Genomic DNA, 18,609 nt, shown 5'->3' with positions numbered 1-18,609 from the left:
GTTTCCTTCTTAATTTCAAGTGCTTCAGAGAACCTACAAAACTGTTACTCTTGGGAGCACCTAAGATCTTGCTTCCTGGCATGTGTCATCAGTTTGGCTTAAACAGACTCTTATAAAAAGTCTCTACAGGTTTGGATGTGTCTATGGTTGAGAGTAAGAAATGGACCAACCACCAGTGAGGGGAAGGATGGAGGGTGGGAGGTAGGAGTGGGTGGGGCAGGCGAAAGTGGTGGCGGGAAAATGGAGACAACTGTACTTGAAAAACAATTTAAAAAAAAAAGTCACCCTGGCTGGTATGACTCTGGACTGAGCGCTGGTTGGTGAACCGAAGGGTCACTGCTTCGACTCCCAGTCAGGCACAAGCCTGGGTTGTGGGTCGGGACCCCAGTAGGGGGCACATGACAGGCAATCACACATGGACCTTTCTCTCCCTCTCCTTCTCCCTCCCTTCCCTTCTCTCTAAAAATAAATAAAATGTTTTTTTAAATTTTATAATCTTTTAACTAGAGTCTTTCTCCTAAAAAATTAGTTTCTTGTGTTTGAGAATTAAACCACTGGTTTGTTGCCACACAGGAACAAGTTGGTAATAATAGCTTGACATATTAAGAAAAATTATTCTAAAAACTCATCAACTTGTCATAGTGACTTACTTTAGAGGTTTTCTTTGCACTTTGATTATGAATTTTTTAAAATTTATTTGGGAGAGAGGAGGAAGAGAGAGCTAGTTAAACAATGATTTGTTGTTCCACTTATTTATGCATTCATTGATTGATTCTTGTATGTGCTGTGAAGGGGATCAAACCCACAACCTCGGTGTATCAGGACAACGCCATAACCAACTGAGCTACTTGGCCAGGGCCTGCACTTTGATTTTGGAATTTGTTTTCTGGAGGCAAGGAGAAAAAAGGGAACATCAGTCAGTCAACAAATAGTAAAAAGTGTTGTTTGTTGTTTTTACTTTCTGTTAAAAACCTGGAAAATCGACCCAAGTTCAGGAATTGTTTGGAAAGTACATTTCATCCTTTTATCTCTCTTGACTGGCATTTGGGTGTCCAGTCTTTAGGAAATCACTACAACCCCAAGAAGTTCAGAACAATCTAAAGGGAGCCCCGAAGGACTTAACCCAGTGGTTGTGGCAATGAATCCGTCAGTAGCCAAGGATGCAGCTGAGAGGTGAAAGGGAACTGAGCCCTCCTGCCAGCACGCACACGTAGCTGCCAGGACCCTCTGCGGTGTGAGCCAGCAGGCGGCACACACTCACTTCCCCTGTAGCTGGCTGCAAAGTCTGCCCGACGGTCAGAATGTCTGTCGTGCCCGGCTCAGCGCTATGCAGGGGAGCACGTGCCAAGATTCGGGTGTTTACCCAGGGCAGGTCATGTGAGCCAAAGACTTTCGTAATCATCCTGTTAACTCCGTGAAAGGGATAATGTCATGACTGTTTTATAGATGTGGCACCATCCAAGTGTGAGGAAGGGAAGACATAGAGGCAAGAGTAGGAGGGAAAGTTCCAAGGAGGTGACAGCAAAAGAGAGCTTGATCAAATCCAAGTTTATGACAGATAAAAATAAGAGGAATGACTTTTAAGTTTTTTTTTTCAGCTAAGAGCCTTTTCATGCCCCAGCTTTTTTTGTCTCCTTTTCTCTTTCCTTTTTTTTTTTTGAGAGCACATTTATTCAAGCTAGGGACAGTGAAACAAGGGCTTAGGGTTGGAGAAGCAACAGGAGAGAGCCCAGGCAGGGCTGCTTTGGTTCTCTAGAAATCCTTAGAAAAGTAATGAGAGGCCGTGGCCAGGAAGCTCAGTTGGTTAGCATGTCATCCAGACATGCCAAGGTTGCCAGTTTGATCCCTAGTCAGGGCAAATACAAGAACCAACCAATGAATGCATAAATAGGTGAAAAACAAATCAATGTCTGTGTGTCTGTCTGTCTCTCTCCTCCCTCACTAAAATCCTAAAAGAAATTAAAATAAATAAATGCGCTGAGGCGGGTCTGCCTTAGCTCACTGAAAAGTCGGAGAAAAGGGAGCCTTGGAGACAGGATGAGTGGGTAGCTTGGGGTAGGGGTTGCTGCCCATTGCTGCCCAGCTTGGCTTGTCATGGGCCCTAGAGTTCAGGAGATGCAGGCCTGAGAGGGAAGAGGGGGGAGGAAGAGGCGCAGGCATGCTTCAGGGAGAGTGAGTGCTTTCTTTGTTTTAAAGTTTTATTGAGATGTAGTTTACATATTATACAATTCACCCATTTAAAATGTACAATTCAATGACTTTAGGTGTATTTACAGGTTTGTACAACTAGAGGGATGGCTCTTAAATGGGGGCATATTCTCTCTTTTGGCTGGCTGCTTATTTTATAATAATTTGAGTCTGTTTGTTGGAAGGAACAATACTAATTCCAGCATGGATTTCATTCATCCCTGAAAATGAACATGTATGCATAATCTCTGAATTCTTCTCACCTTTTTGCCTTCCTCCAACTTTTCAAGTTAAAATAGCAAAAATAGGACCAATCCGGTCCACTTTTCTTGGACTGTATGTGATAAAGAGGAATGCGTATTTGCTACTGAAGACAAATCCTCATGTTTTTAGTTAGACAAGTGAGAACGGGAGAAATTACCAACAGTTTAGCCAACAGTGATGAACACGGGGTCTATGTCGCCCTTTCCAGCCTTTGTGTCATCTGTACACTGAGCTTGCTTTATTTTAGGGGTTTTCTCTTCATTTGGCAGATCCTTTGAGTTTTCTTTTTAAGATTTTATATATTTATTTTTAAAGGGAGGGAGAGAGGGAGAGAAACATCAATCAGTTTGCCTCTCAGAATGCCTGCTGGAGACCTACCTGGTCCCCAACCTAGGCACGTGCTCTGACTGGAATCAAACGGGGACTTTTTGGTTTGTAGGACAATGTTCAACCCACTAAACCACACCAGTCAGGGTCTTTTTGAGATTTTGAATGGTAGAAATGCTATGCTTGAAGCCCAAACTTAAATCCAGAGCCCTCCTTCCCCTCAAATTGATACCCTGTCCTCTTGGTGGTGGTAGGATCCACCAATGAAAAAGTCAATTACTGGCTCCCACGCTTGCATTTTAGAAGAGAAAGCAAAAGCTGGAGTTCTCTTCTCCAGCTTTGTGCTTAACCACTGCCTATTTTGTAGAGTGGTGAGTATCCTATTTATTTATGGTAATACAAGTGAGAAGTGGGATTTAAGAATCTGCTCCTAGTAGATGGAATGCTCTGGTGCTGGAAGGGTGCTGAGCACAGCTCTGTGAGCTGGCTAACAAACTGCAAGAAAAACAACAGCATTCCCTCTCAAAATGTTCAAACCTTTATCTTTTTCAGCACATCAGAAATGAGTTTCCATTACTCAGAAAGTTTTCCTGGTGCAGAGGAATCAAATACCCATGAAAGCTAAACAAAGAGACGTGAGAAGTGAGAAGGTATAACAGGAACCTCATTGTGACACTATTTGCTAGAAGGATGAATTCACTTTAAAGCGAGTCCATCTTGGGATCTACCCCAAAGTATCCAGTTACTGAAATACCAAAAAGGCCTTGTGAAGTGGTGGCTTGGATTCTGAATGTTAAGATCTATCTTCTTGAATTTCCCAGGGCCCATTCTCACCTAGACTTTCCCCTGGGTCTGCCCCTTGTTTCTCTTTCCACTTGACTCTCTTCTCCTGCTCATCAAAGTGGCTTGGAGCTTTGAGAAACTAAAAGTAGCTTTAGAGCTCTAAAAATCTTAGCTTAATAGTTAACAGTACTGTAACTTAAATTTTGTAAGAATGATGTTTTATGTCTTTTTTACATTAAAAAACAGTAATTTAGGATAAATTGGCCTGACAGAGTAGCTCATTTGTTTGGAACATCATCTCATGCACCATGGTTGCAGGTTCAATCCCTGGTTAGGGCACATGGAGGGGTCACCCTATGAATGCATCAGTGGGTAGAATAACAAATCAATCTCTCTCAAATCAATTAATGAAAAGTTTTAAATAAGTAAATAAAAAACCCTGGCTGGTGTGTCTTAATGGATTGAGTGCCGGCCTTCAAACCAAAGGGTCACGGGTTTGCTTCCCAGTCAAGGCATGTGCCTGGGTTGCAGGCCGGGTCCCTAGTTGGGGGCGTGCGAGAGGCAACGAGTTGATGTTTCTTGTACACATCTGTTTCTCTCCCACTCTTTCTCCCTCCCCTCTCTCTAAAAATAAATAAAATCCTTTAAAAAAATAAAAATAATAAAAGGAAAATAGTCTCCCAAAAACTAAATAAACGTATTAGCTTAATGTACTAGGATCGACAATTCTGAGTATTAAATTAGGTTGTTATCAATATCTGATAAATGCACCAGGGAACAGGATACCACTGAGCTTGATCCTTAAATACAATTTTTTAAAAAAGGTTGCTATGAAAGGTCCCTTAACATTAGTGTCTGTATCATTTTTCCTTTAAGAAGCTGAAACGCAGAACTTCCAAATTAGGATGAAAAGTTGAGCCCATGGTTTTCTTTTTTTAAAGTGAAAATTGTGCTAGACAGTGGGGCCAGGACTTGGTAGCTGGTTGTGAAAGAAAACCCTTGATTGCATCCTGGCACTGGGACTGTTGCCAGGGGCAGCTGTCACTCAATGGCACAGAGGGGGAAAAAAGAAAAAGAAAATGATGCATTCATGGAACTACAAGAGTAGCTTTAAATATCAATGTTCTTGTCATGCTCTCCCAAGTCAACTTCTTTTCACTAATATTTAAATTTAAGAAAAAGGGCAAATTCAAATCTTCACTAGAAAAGGAGTTGGTAGGAAGTCCTACGATGTTCTGACATTGAAAATATTCACATTAGTTTTCTGTAAAGGACAAAGGTTAAGAAGGCATTTTTAAACTGGCTGAAATTCTTTGCCCTAGTTATACATTTTGTTTATAAAAAACACCTACCTTTTTCTGGGAAGCACTCCGTGATTGATCCAATCACACTTTTCACACATCTGTTCACAGTTGATACTTTGAGGAAGGACATCTGACCCAAGCTAGGATAATCAGATCTCTTAAAAGGATTTGTGAATTGCCCAGCAGATGTCTCTTTAGAAGCAGACTTGGGATTTGGGTGCTGCCAGCTTTTATTATTTTTTAGAGAGAGGAGGGGGTGGAGAGAGAGTAACCTTGTGCTTATTTATGCATTCACTGGTTGATTCTCATATGTGCCCTCACCAGAGATAAAATTTGCAACCTTGGTGTATCTGAAGACACTCTAATTACAGCTGACCCTTGAGCAGAGGGGTTGGGGCACTGACACTCTTCTAACCCCATACAGTCAAAAATCCATAGAGAACTTTTGACTCCCCCAAAACTTGTTTCTTGGTATTCACCAGATTGATTTAAGTACTAACCCTCTGCCCCAAGGATACCCGTATCTGTGGATGGTCAACTCCCCTATATAAAAACAGTGTAGATCATGTGTACAATCGACTTCTGCAGGTCCTCAACTACAGACTAAAAACAGTCCAAGTATTTACTGAAAAGAAAAAAAATCCTGTGTGTACATGGACCTGCGCAGTTCCAACTGTGTTGTTCAGGGGTCAACTGTAGTAAACAAAGGAATCAAAGGAATACCTCAATCTGTGTCTCCAGAGCCACTTTACTATCTCCCACCTCAAGTTGCTCTTCCTCTTCTGGAGTTTTCATCCATCCATGATGAAATGAAACCTTGGAGTCATTCTGGTTCCATTTCTCCCCAACCTCCACATGACTTCATTTTATATCCCAAACCACTTTATTCTACAAACGCATATTGGGCAAAACCCTGTTTTCTAACCTGTGGGGGTGACTTTGCCCTTAAGTCCCCCCCCATCCACCATGGATGAAAGTAACACTACCAAGACATGATCGCTTGGGGAGGAAAGGTGGCCAATCCCTCAAAGGGGAAGGGGCAAGAGCCCCTTCCTCCAGGTGCTTTTATTGGGTTGTAATACACAGGAATACAGGGTGGCAAGGATCAAACAGTAGGTAACATTTCTAAGAAATCTGAGGGCTTAGTCTGAGTCAGTGTCTGTCAGGAAAGGGGGTTGCAGAAACTTTGGGAGACATACTCATTTCCTGCTCGAACCCTTATCATATGAATGAAAACACTCTTAGCAAAGCAGGCTTCACAGGACTTTTAGGAACTCTTTCTTATGCCTGATCATCCTCGGGAACTGCCATTCCCAGCACAAGGTGCACTACCCTGTCACATTGTTTTCAGGCTTAACTCAGGCAGAGGCGGCAGATAGCCAAAGAATTCTCGGAGACTTATCATAGACTGAGGACTCAGGCTTCATCAAAGCGGGGGTGGGGGGTGGGGGGGTGGGGTGTCCATCAGTATGTAGTTACCTCTCATGTGCCACCTACTGGGGACCTGGCCTGCAACCCAGGTAAGTGCCCTAACTGGGAATCAAACCAGCAACCCTTCGGTTCACAGGCTGGCAATCAATCCACAGAGCCACACCAGCCAGAGTGGAGAGTTGAAGTATTAGTTAATAACTCTAGTAATTACTGCATGTAAAAAGTTATTGTCTCAGGACCTGAAGGTATAACCTACCTTGACTCCAAAAAACCACAAGCAGTTCCACCTTTGTGCCCCAGGAGGACTGCAAGCCATCAAGATGGTGTCTGAGCCGCTGTGCTCCAGGGTGAGACTGAGCCCGTTGCCCACGGCATGGATAAAGAATCACTGCTCAACACATGAAAGAATGCTATGATTGTTGGACAGCAGCTTTTATCTGATTAAATTTTTCCCTGAATTCCAACCCCCTTACCCACACTTACTTTCTCCTTATAAAAAGGGTCAGTTTGAAATAAAATGCAAGATAGTCTTTTAAGGTACATGACCTGCCATCTTCTCAGATCGTGGGACAGCTGAGTAAAGTGCCCATAAAGATTTAATTCCTGTCCCTGCTTATTGGTTCTGGTGGTGACCGGCAGCACCCATGCCAATTTTTCCATCTTCTGTCCCACAACCTAAGTTTGTGTATTCAATTCCCAGTTAAGACACATACCTAGATTGTGGGTCTGATACCTCCTCTGGGGACATGGGAGGCAACCCATTAATGCTTCTCTCTTGCAGTTTCTCTCTCCCCTTCCCCTCTAAGAGCAATGACAAAAAACCCTTCATCACAATATCCAACACAATCTGATTAAAGATGATTATAAAGATGACTCAATGAAAATTTAAATCATAAATCATGTCAAACTACAAACAGTGGGAGAAAAATATGTGCAAAAAAACCTTAAGTGTTAATATTCTTACTAGAAAAGGAACTCCTTACTGAAAGGGGGTTTCTGGACCCAATATTCATGTGAGAAACACACCTTACATACCCCGAAAGGGAGATATGGCCTGCAGCCCTGACTGGAAATTAAACTGGTGACCTTTTGATTCATGGGACAACACTCAACCCACTGAGCCACACCAGTCAAGTCTGTACTTTTTTTACACAAACCCAGAACTTACCCATTTTACAGATGAAGAATGGAGACTCAGAGAGGTAAAGTAACTTGAGAGACTATGGTACACTGCTAGTTTTGAAGATGAAAAGTGCCAGAAAGAAACCAAGGAATGAAGAGCCTCTAAGAAACAGACTCTGCCATTGGAGCCTCCTTGAAAGGAACCAGCCCTGTTACCTTGATTAGTTCAGTGAGACCAATTTCAGACTACCGACCCCCAGAACTGTTAAAATAGTAAATTTGTTGTTTTAAGCAATTAAGGTGGTAGCATTTTTTTGTACAGCACCAATAAGAAACTAATACAACATGAAGAGTGTTAATAAAATTGTTTACAGAAATGCTCTTACTAAAGTTGAAGGTGAGATCATTAAATTTGATATGGACAGAAGGTCTGTATCATCTAAGAACCCATTATTGAGAGTAGTGTAGGTGTCTGTTAGGATAAAAGGTATAAATATTAGCATAGGTATAATTATTTTTCTTAAAATTGAGGTATAACTGGCACAAACATTGTTAGTTTCAAGAATACAACACGGTAACTCAGTGTTTCTATGTATCGTGAGATGATCTCCTTTTCTTTCCAAGATCTGTGCAGATCTTGGAAATCAGCAAAAACAGATGGAGCACTACAGGACTGGTCCTGTACGATGGTTCTTGGATGGCAGTTGTAGCAAATAGATTTTAAGTACCAAAAGTCGACATTAAACTCATCTTTCTCTCCCCACAGGAAAACATTTTGTGGAAACATGTCTATGGGTGTTTCCACTCCCACTACAAACAGATAATCAGGTAAAGAGGCTAACCACATAAAGCAATATAAAACTATTTATTGACCACTGTTTACCAGTATTTACAATAAAGTAAACAATATACAGTTGGATAACATTCTGTTTACTACAAAGTCATTGTTTTTCCTGGCTTCTACTGAACCAGTAACCCAAATACTGAGACTGAGCCTACATGTAAGGAATGAGCTGGAATACAACATGCAGGTCAAGACTTTAGATTACAAAAGTTTGTTCACCGTTCATTTCAGCAGGTTTAAATTGCCAAGGTTTCTAATGATCTGATTAGGCTTCCATGAATAGTCTTACACATTCCATGATCATAACCTTTCAGTCAATATAACACAAGAATGTTAACTTTTGTAAAAGAATGGCTTGCTAAGTGAAACCTTTAAATAAGTCTTGCCTGCCTAATTAAAATATACCAGGGTTTGCCTAAGTTTTCTCATTTGGGAGAGGAAGTTGTTGGTAGTGATAAAATTTTCCTTTCAGGGGTTTTGCAAATAAACTTGCCTTTATAATTGTAGATATGGCCACGGATTCTGATATGGCTGCTTTTAAATTGTCCAATTTAAACTGCTTACATTATATTTAAGTTGCCCAATTAATTACAAATTATCTATTTAATTTCAAAGGTTAAAGCTTCAGGAAAAATTTCAATTTAACTTGAAATGATTTATTTCTTAGATTGCTGAAAATGACGGCAGCCCAGAAGCATAAGCTTATCTATGGTTGTGAAATGCTGTTTTTCTGTTGGTTTAAAAAAAAAAAAAAAAGAAAGAAAAAGAAAACCATTTACATATGTATACACACCAACCATCTCCCACCAAATAAACAAAAAACCCACAATGATCCTTAAGTATATATGACTTAAACAAAAATTCTGACTAACAACAATGGAAGTTGACCCCAACATTTAGAAAAGCTGTTCTCTAATGCAGAGAAAAGAATATACCATGGTATCAAATGTTTTCTGATAAAGGAAGCAACTACAGAAAGCTTCTGTTCCAAAGCAACCAGTGCTATAGATGCAACCCCCCACAACAACGCCCCCAGTACTACTTTAAAACAAACATATCAAACTTGATTTTTATTAGAATGTAGTTATTTCTTCACGCTAATAAATCAAAAAATCCAAGACCCAGGTTTTTATATATATAAATATATATAAAAAGCAATGCAAACAATTATTGGGCTTCATCTTCTGGACAAGAATGCCAAGTTAGTCTCTCTTCGTAAAAAGCAATTACAATTTGAGGACACTTCATATTTGCCTCTTTTGCCAGCACCAAATCTGCCTCATCTGAATCTTTCCTGTTGTGAGGGGGGGAAAAAAATTTCAGTTAAAAGTCTAAACCTTTTTTGTCAAATAAGAATTGTTCATTTCAGAAATCATAATCTAATCAGTTATTTAATGCTTTAAGAGGGTACTTGGGTCAGGGTTCCAATAAAATTTCATTTTATAAACAGGCCAGTTTGCCAATCTTTGCTTTGAAATATCATTAGCAAAAGTAGAATCATCCTTTAATCAGATAATTACCCTCTATCTAATGATGGAAACTATAAAATCTTTCCTAGATAAAGCCTCACAAAATTTAAAACATGCCCATCGTTCATACTTCATAAATATAACAGCAATCATCCACACAGTTACCATTTCATGAGAAACATTAATTCTCCACTGCTGTCTGTGGCACCAATTATTCGTTCAGGATCAAGACCTCTGGCAAAGCCTCTTGGTTTATCAGCCTGTTTAATAAGAGAGGTTAAATGATTATTTACATAAATGTTTCCATATAGCAAACAATGTTAACTTCCAATTTGCCTTCATGATATATACTTTTTAAATAAAAACCTTTCAGTAGTGAAACTAATGATTAGAACATAGCACATATTTAGTACTAAAATACACTGTAATTTTCATTAACCTTACAAAACAGAAAAAACAAATCCTGATGTCTAAAACATTCTGAATCGAAAGTTAACATACCAATCCCTTTATTTCTGATAATGCTAATCAATTTATAATTATAAAAATTGTCAAGTGCAAGATTAACTATAAGCAATCATAGGAAACCTTGTAAAATAAGTAAACAACAGTGATTCCCAACGTATGTTCTGAAGATTACTGGGAATCCCTGAGACCTTTTGGTGGTGTCTGTTTATCTGTAAGGTTCCCCTCATTTCATGTATCTATAACTCTAGACTGTCTTGACATGCCTCTACGAACATAGCACAGCAAATCAAATACAGAGCCAGAGAGGGAAAAGTTTTGCAAAAATGTAAAACTCCACCCCTCACATTTTCTTATTTTTCACCACTAGTTATGAACATGAAATAGGTTTTGTCCTTCTTAAATGAAAACACAAATACTTTAATTTCTACTAGTTATTTATAGCTATAACCCACATAAACAAAAGTTCTTTGGGATCCTCAATAATTTTCTGGACACCAAAAATGTTTAAGAGCTGCCTTTATCAACAAATCCCTTTTCCCTACCCAGACTTTTACATCAACACCCCAGACTCTGGAGTCAGATGCCTAGGCTGATTAGAATAATGGTTCTAACTTTGTAGCTGTGTGGCTCTAGGCAAGCTCACCTCTTTGTGATTTAGATCATCTATAAAATAGAAATAATTATATTGGATTGGCCAAAAAGTTTGTAAGTAACTTACAAAAAAGTAACACTACCACAACCATTACAGTGGCATAAACACTATATTTACACAAAGTAGGCTAAGTCATGCCTATCTCCTTTGTCCTAAATATTAAGCACTTAGTCTTTTAAATATTTTAATAGTACTAAAACTTTTAAAATATCCGAAAAGTATTTTAAAAAATCAAGCTATCAACTCTTTACAAAAAGCCAGTTCTGTGAGCAATATTATATACTTACGGCATCTCTTTTCTTCTTTGATTTGCTATCATCAGATTCACTGTCAGATAAAGACTTTCTTTTTGTACCATCTTTTTCTTTACCAGCTTTTTGAGAATTAAGAAATGCTTCAATTAACTCTGGACAATCTAAATTTTCTTCAGGTTCCCAAGTATTGTCAGCACTGCATTCAGTTAAAAAAAAAAAAAAAAAAAAAAGAGTTCATTCAATTAAACATAGCTTACCATCATCCAGATTTATATCAGAAAAGCCCTCTGTGTTAACCATTTTTTCCCCTATTCCTCACATTCTTGACACAATCTGATTGTATGTCCCTCCTTTGTGTCTTCTTTTACAGGGCCTACAACTACCCACAAGTAAACTGAACCTGATTTCTAACATAAACAACCCACCTCAGAATTTCTTTGGAAGGGCTTTAAAAAAACTGTGATTCCTAACTCTCACCCTAAATTACTTTAGCAGATTAATCAGAATACAGGAAGGGTTAGAGCCTCCAACAATGTGCTTTAAAATAATTCTGAAGCACTTTCAAACGTGGAACAGTACACCTTCAATTTCTGCTGAGTGCTCAAACTGGGAAAAGTGTTAAGAAAGGGTTGGCAGTCCAAAAGTCAAATCCAGCCTTCTACTTGGCTACCAATAATGTTTTATACACTTTTTACTGGTTGGGGGGGAGGGGGCCCCACACCAAAATGGAAATAATAAAATTTGAATTTCAGGGCCCATAAACAAGGACTGGAAAGAAAATATCCATTAGCAAAAGTGAAAGTAAGCTCATTCACTAGTGACAGGCTTGTGAACTTTGTGTGCTCTGATCCCAAAAGTCTTTACAGAACAAGATGGAATGAAATCAACCATTTTACAAGTGCTGAAAACAGTGCTAATATTAACCTCTGGTTTCAACTTGGTCTGCTGATATTCTGAGACCCCAAAATTGGTAACGATAAATTAGAGGGTAAAGAGGACAGAAGAGCTAAAGTGGAGCACTCATTCTGCAGGGTTCTTTCCAATACAGCCTTCTATATTCCCTAATACATTGTAGCACACATAGCAGATTCTCAACCATTCTAGGGGCCTTAAGTCTGGGGAGAAAAGGAGGAGTTAGTTTCCTAACATTTAATGGGCAGGACACTTACTTCTTACTGTCCGTTGGGTTTACAAACAAAACAAACAATAAAACCAAGTGTCCACCATATCAAGGTTATCAGTTCTTTGGCAAACTGGTTAAATCTAATTTAAAAGTACTTCAGACTCATTTGCTTGGTTCAGCTATCCAGGGGAAAACCACAAACTTAAACGATATTTACTTAAACTCGCTTAAAGTTACTGGAAAGATAAAATAGGGAAACCTAAACTTCCATTCAACTCATACTTCCCAAACTGCTATGGAGATTGCTTTAAAATTTGAATGGCAGAGGGAGTAAATTACAGACAGCTAAAGCCTAATAATTGGACTATTGTTCTCCTCATCTCCACCACATTCACAAATTTTTGTAGCTCTCTACCTAGCCATTATCAATAGTCGCTGCCCATGGAGCCTGTTTTTGTAGTATAAAACAGAAAAATCCAAGCAGATTAGTACATGATAAATATTAACAGTGTAATTCCTGCATAACTTACATAAGTTATTCACAAGGCAGATTAATATTAAGGGCAGTTATGACAAGAGCTAGCATAAGGAACATGAGGAAACCAGTGAGTTAAAAAAATTAAAAAAGCCCATTCTTGACTTCGAGATTAGGACACAGTAAACCTAGGAGAACTGGATCCTAATGAGCACTCCTGTTTAAGACCCACTGGTCTACATTATACATCTTCCATGTTTTTTAGTGCCCTCTTTATGTAGATAAGTGATACAGATTAGGTATTCTAATTAGTATGGTATCTAGCTACTTTAAAGTGCATTACGTAGTAAACTATACAGTAATTTGGTAAGTTTGACTCTCCAAGGTTATCAAGTAGTCTTAAATTTGCTTGGCTAAACTGTATACTAAAACCTTGACTCCTTTTAAATAGCTCTAAAACAAGCTACCCTGGATTAAAGGTGTCTCTAAATTTTAAAAAACCTGTGGGAAAACTAATAAAAGATATCAAGTTAAAAACCAGTTCTAAATACCACTTACATGCAGTTAAGCAAATAGTAGAAGGGATTTACTTACTCTGTGAATCCCTTCCACTTCAGGAAATACTCCACCTTCCCATTCACCACTCTTCGATCCAATACTTTTTCCACTACAAATTCTTCAGGCTCTGCCTCTTCAACTTTTTTACTCTTCCCATTCTGTTTCTTTCCCATTTTTTGCTAAAACAACAAGGAATTAAGAAACATCTTGTTTTAATTTGGGGATACACTTTAAAGGCTAAGTTGTTTATATTATTGTTGAATTTGACACCTAAATTTTTACTTTTATATCCCTATGTAGACACCTTCTGAAAAAATAAAAGCTAACAAATAGCCAATAAAAGAAACACTGGTTTAGCTTAAACCTATTATCTACCACCTTTCAATGAAAAAATACAATTAAAAACACTATGTGGAAAATACTGTTATCTTTCCCTGGTCTTATTTCTATGCAGTCTACAAAACTGTGGTTACTACAGTTTTCACTGATTTTAACTATAACAGTTGCAAACATCCAGGACAGGGACGTCAAACTCATTTTCACTGGGGGCCATATCAGTCTCGCGGTTGTCTTCAAAGGGCAAAAATAATTTTAGGACTGTATAAATGTAACTACTCAACTGTTAAGGAGCTGAAATTACATTCGGCTCTTTGAAGGCAACCACAAGGCTGATGTGCCCCAGGTGAAAATAAGTTTGACACCCGTAATCTAGGAGGTAATCACAATATTAGAGAAAAGAAGTGACAGGTGTTATTAAGTGAACCATACACCGGTTGAAATCGTAATATCCCCCAAACCTGAAGATCACCTTTGCCAATTCAAACACAATGTTAAAAGCCTCCACAATATAAAAAAATGGTTACCTACAAGAATGAAAACATGGTTCAGTACCCTGGTGTCAATTGCAGGGTCAACCAAGATGATGAATAGTTTAAAAAGAACAAGATCATTTTTCCATAATTTCTGCTGACATGTTACTGACCACTTGGAACAAAGCTATAATGCTGTCATTTCAAGAGGCAGAAATGCTAGATCATTTTAATTTTGTGGAAAAAACCAATCAATCTTCCTTTCTTCATCTCTCAAGAGTTTAAACTGGTAGCCAACAAAAATAATTTTAAACAAGTTTTACCCTAGAGCAGGGGTGTCAAACTCATTTTCATGGGGGGCCACATCAGCCTTGCAGTTGCCTTTAAAGGGCCGAATCTGATTTTAGCTAGGACTGCATAAATGTAACTACTCCTTAACTAGGGGCAAGGGGCAAGGAGCACAGCGCTGCTGCTGGGTAGAAACAAGGTGGAGGTCTGGATTCAGCCTGAGGGCCTTATGTTTGCCACCTGTGGCCTACCGTGTGCGCTTTTTCAAGTATAACACTATTTCAGAGGAGACCAAGTGCAATCCACTACTTTCTAGTAACTCAGATTTGTTACGAGAAGACTGAAAATGAGTAAATTTTAAACACCCCCCAAAACTAAATGGTTAATTAGAAGAGACTAAGGAAAGTATAACTGTTATTATACTCATTTCATCTTAGAACATGTGCTGTAAAAAAATAAAGTCTTTTATCACCCAGTCACTAAAATTGTTCCTCAATATAGCATACAGAAAAAAATAACAGCAATGACACACGTCTGCAGAAGAACTTTAAAACTATACACTCATTTAAAAGTACACACACAAACACACTACTTGGGCATTGCACCCAGTCAGGTAATCTTCTGCTTCTGTACAGTACAAGGAAGGTAGGTATGGTAGTGGGGACAATAAAGAACAGCTGGTGTGGACAAAAGCTTATTAGATACTGATACTAAATGACAAGCAAAACAGCTAGGTCTGTGAAGGGAGATTAACAGAATAAAGAGGGTAACCAAAAAAAACAAAATAAAAAGGACAAACCCTGAACTTAAGAAAAACTAGCATAAAAAATGATGTATTGCAATAGGACTCATGAGCTAAAGTGCTCATCTTAAAAAAAAAAAAAAAATCCGCCCACTTTCCCAATTTGTTATAGCACCATTATCTCACCATTAACACACATGAAATGATTAAAAAATTGTGTAAAAAGCAATTTAATTTTAATAGACGTATCTATTTGCTTTCTTTCTTCTTCTTTTTTTTTTTTTTTGCTTGTTTTCTCTATATTCATCCTCAAAGCACCAGGCAGAGCTAGTTCCTTTTCCATCTAATACCTGGACCCAGGTAATCATAAAACCAATTCAATTATATACACTTTGGCTTACTGATTATGGAATTTGAAGGGTAGTTTATCTCTAAAGGGGCACAGAATATGCTTTGATGAATGCTATAGACTCATCACACAAGCTTTTTCTATTTCCTATTTCCCAAACTATTTCATTTAAATGTGCAATCTAATGATACAAATTATAAAGTACAAACTTGCTCTTTTTAGTGTGAAATCCAAGGGGAGAACTTATGGACCCAAACCAAATGCTTTCCTTTATTTACAATATTAACATTCACCTGTACATGCCTGCGATTACTATTAATGCAATGTGTTAGAATTAAATACGGTGGGAATAACTTTGAATTTCATGACTCTCATGTGAATATTCTAGTGTTTACTGAAGCCTAACACAAAGTTTTGGTTTAAGAAACTGATGAAGAGAAAAAAATGTAAATGCTCAGAAGTTCCATAAGGCCTACTCTTCTTTCCTTCCTGGACATATAGGCAATTTGGTATATTTTAATACATATTTTTTTAAAAGCCACGATTTTAATTTAAGGCCCTTCTGTATTTTAGAGTAAGTTTGAAATATGACAAAGTACCCAAGTATTTGAAAGATTCAATGAGTTTTGAGGCAATGTACTGTACAAGGTACTTTTTTCTTTAAACTGGGCAATACTGCAAATACTTGATTTCTCTAAAATTCAGCACACAGTACACGTTAGGTGACAGTATGCCAATCAACAAGGCCTTTACTGCTTTGTCTGTCCATGCTTGTAACATATTCTTCCAAGTTACATAAATTTGTGCTTTCATTTCATAATAGACTTAACATTCATACTGTGCAATTTCATCAAGATTAAGTTCCTTCATTTTAATTAAGATACTATTAAGCCAAGTCTATTAAGTATCTCAATGTAATGATCTCATTTTTTGCCCCCAATTGTTCCTATAACATCGGGGGGGGGGCACCGGGGAATATAAATGAATGTACATTTGTCACCACTAATATGGAAAGTTATAATTTTTGGGGGAAAACATTTGAGTTAGATCCTTACATATTCAGGTCTTTATTAACTTACCAATGTAGTTTTATTGGAGGCCATTTTTATTGCAGACTTGAAGAGCTTTTACTAGAAAAATGCATGACAGTTAAAAGGAAGTTTGCATGACACAAAAAGGTAACTAAAACAAGTTTTGTTTGTATTCCAATCCCCATCTATGTAGTACATATTACCAAACGTGCATACCAATTCAGAGACGCAAATCTGAACTTCACTGTTATTAGAAGTTACTAATAAGTTATGCTGCCTGAAAATATATCAGCATTCTAACCAAATGGGTCTAGAAACCTTACTCGAGACATTGGTCCCTAAGACAGCTTTACAGGGCAAAAAAATAGTCAGTAGATAATTTCTTCCCAATCTAAATCCCCTATACAGCATTTATTTCAAAACGGCCAAATATTTTGGTTGAAAAATAAGACACAAGACAAGTACCCAATAAAAATGGTAAACTACCGTGAATTTTTCCTTTAGGCCTCTAACACTCATTAAGAGTGACCTGGGTAATTCCAACATGTTTTGTTTTTTTTTCTCGGAAACCCTCCCTCTATACAGTTCCTCGTTAAAAAACTGAAGGAAAAACACACTGGGTTGCTTCAGTCCCATTTCGTACTACTGGAAAAAAAAAAACCACCTCCTCGGCAGGTCCATCCCCTCGCCCTGAGACCCGGGTCCCACCCCGCCTAACGAAACTGAAGCACCCGGCCCCGCCCCCCAACCCCGCAGCTCCGGCCTCGTGGTCAGCGCATCCGCGGGGAGAAACAAAGGCCGCGGCGCGGGGGTTCAAGGGCACTGCGCCACGGGGTCCGCACCTCCCCCCTCCCGGCGGCGGCCACCTAACGGAGCGCCCGCTGCAGCCACCGGACAGTGGGCTGCGCAAATGCGTGAGAAAATGCACCGCCCTCATGAAGAGGCCCCCGCAGCCGACTAAACCCGGGAGGGGAAAACGGGCCTCTCATTTTTCTCGGGAATGGGGGAGGGGAGAAGTAAATGCGCTTTGTCTAAAAATAAGGCGGCTGTCGCCACAGCTCTCTACCCTCTCAAGGGCAGTCTTACCACAACAAACTACAAGCGCCCTCCCCGTGCCCCGCGTTGGGATCTCCGCTCGCGTCCCCACTTCTCTCCCCCTCCCCCCACCTCAGCGGTCGGGTGGGAACTGGGCACGGGGTCCCTGGGGCGCATCTTAAACCCCACCTCCGAGAGACAGCTAGAGAGAAAGAAAGACACCGACTTCACCGCCTTCGTGCTGCTCCGGATCCCGAGCCCACGGCGTCTCCGGCCCTGCACGCCTTCAGCTCCAGCCACATCCGAGGGGGAGGGGGCCGGGGACTCGCGCGCGGGGCCGCTGCCGCGAGAAGGGGGTTGGCACCGCCCACGCTGGGACACCGCGAGGGGCGGAGCCGGCCGGCGCGCGCCCGGAGGCGGGGGAGGGGCTGCAGGCCGCGCTGGGCCCGCCGGGAGCCGGAGCACAGACTGGGGAAGGGCGGTGGCAACTGCGGCACTTACAGTTCGCGGGGTGGCGCCTGGTGGTCCCCCGAGGGAAGGGAACGGGAAGGAGGACGCCGACAGCGACCGGGATCTTCTCCGCGGCGGCGTTTCTGCTTCGCTGCAGCAGCGCTGGCGCCAAAACCGGACTCCGCCCACTTCCTCGCTCTGGGGGTGGGTGTTTCCACAGCCCGGGAAGGGGGATGGTGAAAAAAACTTAGTTGGGGAAGAATCGATAACTAAGAATGGTGCCCCTTTCGGGCCCCCGAGGCTGTAGCCCAAAGGTACTGGCCAGGGTTAGGCTAGCGGAGCGTGAAGCATAAATTGTTGACAATAAGTCGCTTCGGGTATTCCCTGCAGGGACCGAGTCAGTCGTGTGCCCTAGGGAAAGGGGTGGGGAAGCTAGAATTTTCACGGCGGGAGAACGCGAGGGGTGGGCATTATCCAAAGCACTGCTGAGGAGCTGGAACCCTACACTGTGAAGTGAGGCCCACTCAACAGCTTTAATTTCAAATTGCGCGACCGTTTCTCACCTGCCCTGCGCTAAAGCGGGGGTTGGACTCAAATCCCAGAGAGGGAAATACGCTGACTCGAGACGTTCGCAATTCACTGGT

The 18,609-nt window shown here is 40.2% G+C and overlaps 1 protein-coding gene across 4 annotated transcripts; it reads right to left on the bottom strand.

Annotated features, from left to right (window-relative positions):
- Positions 1-8,264: 8,264 nt before the first annotated feature.
- Positions 8,265-18,595, bottom strand: CBX3 (chromobox 3). Of its 4 annotated transcripts, XM_037126533.2 has the most exons (7): positions 18,529-18,595; positions 18,017-18,163; positions 16,529-16,579; positions 13,298-13,440; positions 11,139-11,301; positions 9,897-9,991; positions 8,265-9,556 (listed from the first exon to the last, which is right to left on the bottom strand). In XM_037126533.2, exons 3-7 carry the CDS (start codon positions 16,550-16,552, stop codon positions 9,430-9,432), a joined length of 552 nt encoding a protein of 183 aa, XP_036982428.1. In that variant the 5' UTR covers positions 16,553-16,579; positions 18,017-18,163; positions 18,529-18,595; the 3' UTR covers positions 8,265-9,429. The 4 variants fall into 4 exon arrangements, with proteins under 4 accessions (XP_036982428.1, XP_053519622.1, XP_036982427.1 ...); XM_053663647.1 differs by lacking the exon at positions 18,529-18,595 and having other exon boundaries at positions 18,017-18,180; XM_037126532.2 differs by lacking the exons at positions 18,017-18,163; positions 18,529-18,595 and adding an exon at positions 17,705-17,888.
- Between the last annotated feature and the right edge of the window lie 14 nt (positions 18,596-18,609).

Source organism: Artibeus jamaicensis, unplaced genomic scaffold (genome assembly GCF_021234435.1).
Source record: "Artibeus jamaicensis isolate MK-2021 breed Jamaican fruit bat unplaced genomic scaffold, CSHL_Jam_final contig_3230, whole genome shotgun sequence".
Classification (NCBI taxonomy): domain Eukaryota; kingdom Metazoa; phylum Chordata; class Mammalia; order Chiroptera; family Phyllostomidae; genus Artibeus; species Artibeus jamaicensis.
This window is presented reverse-complemented; position numbering and strand designations above follow the sequence as displayed.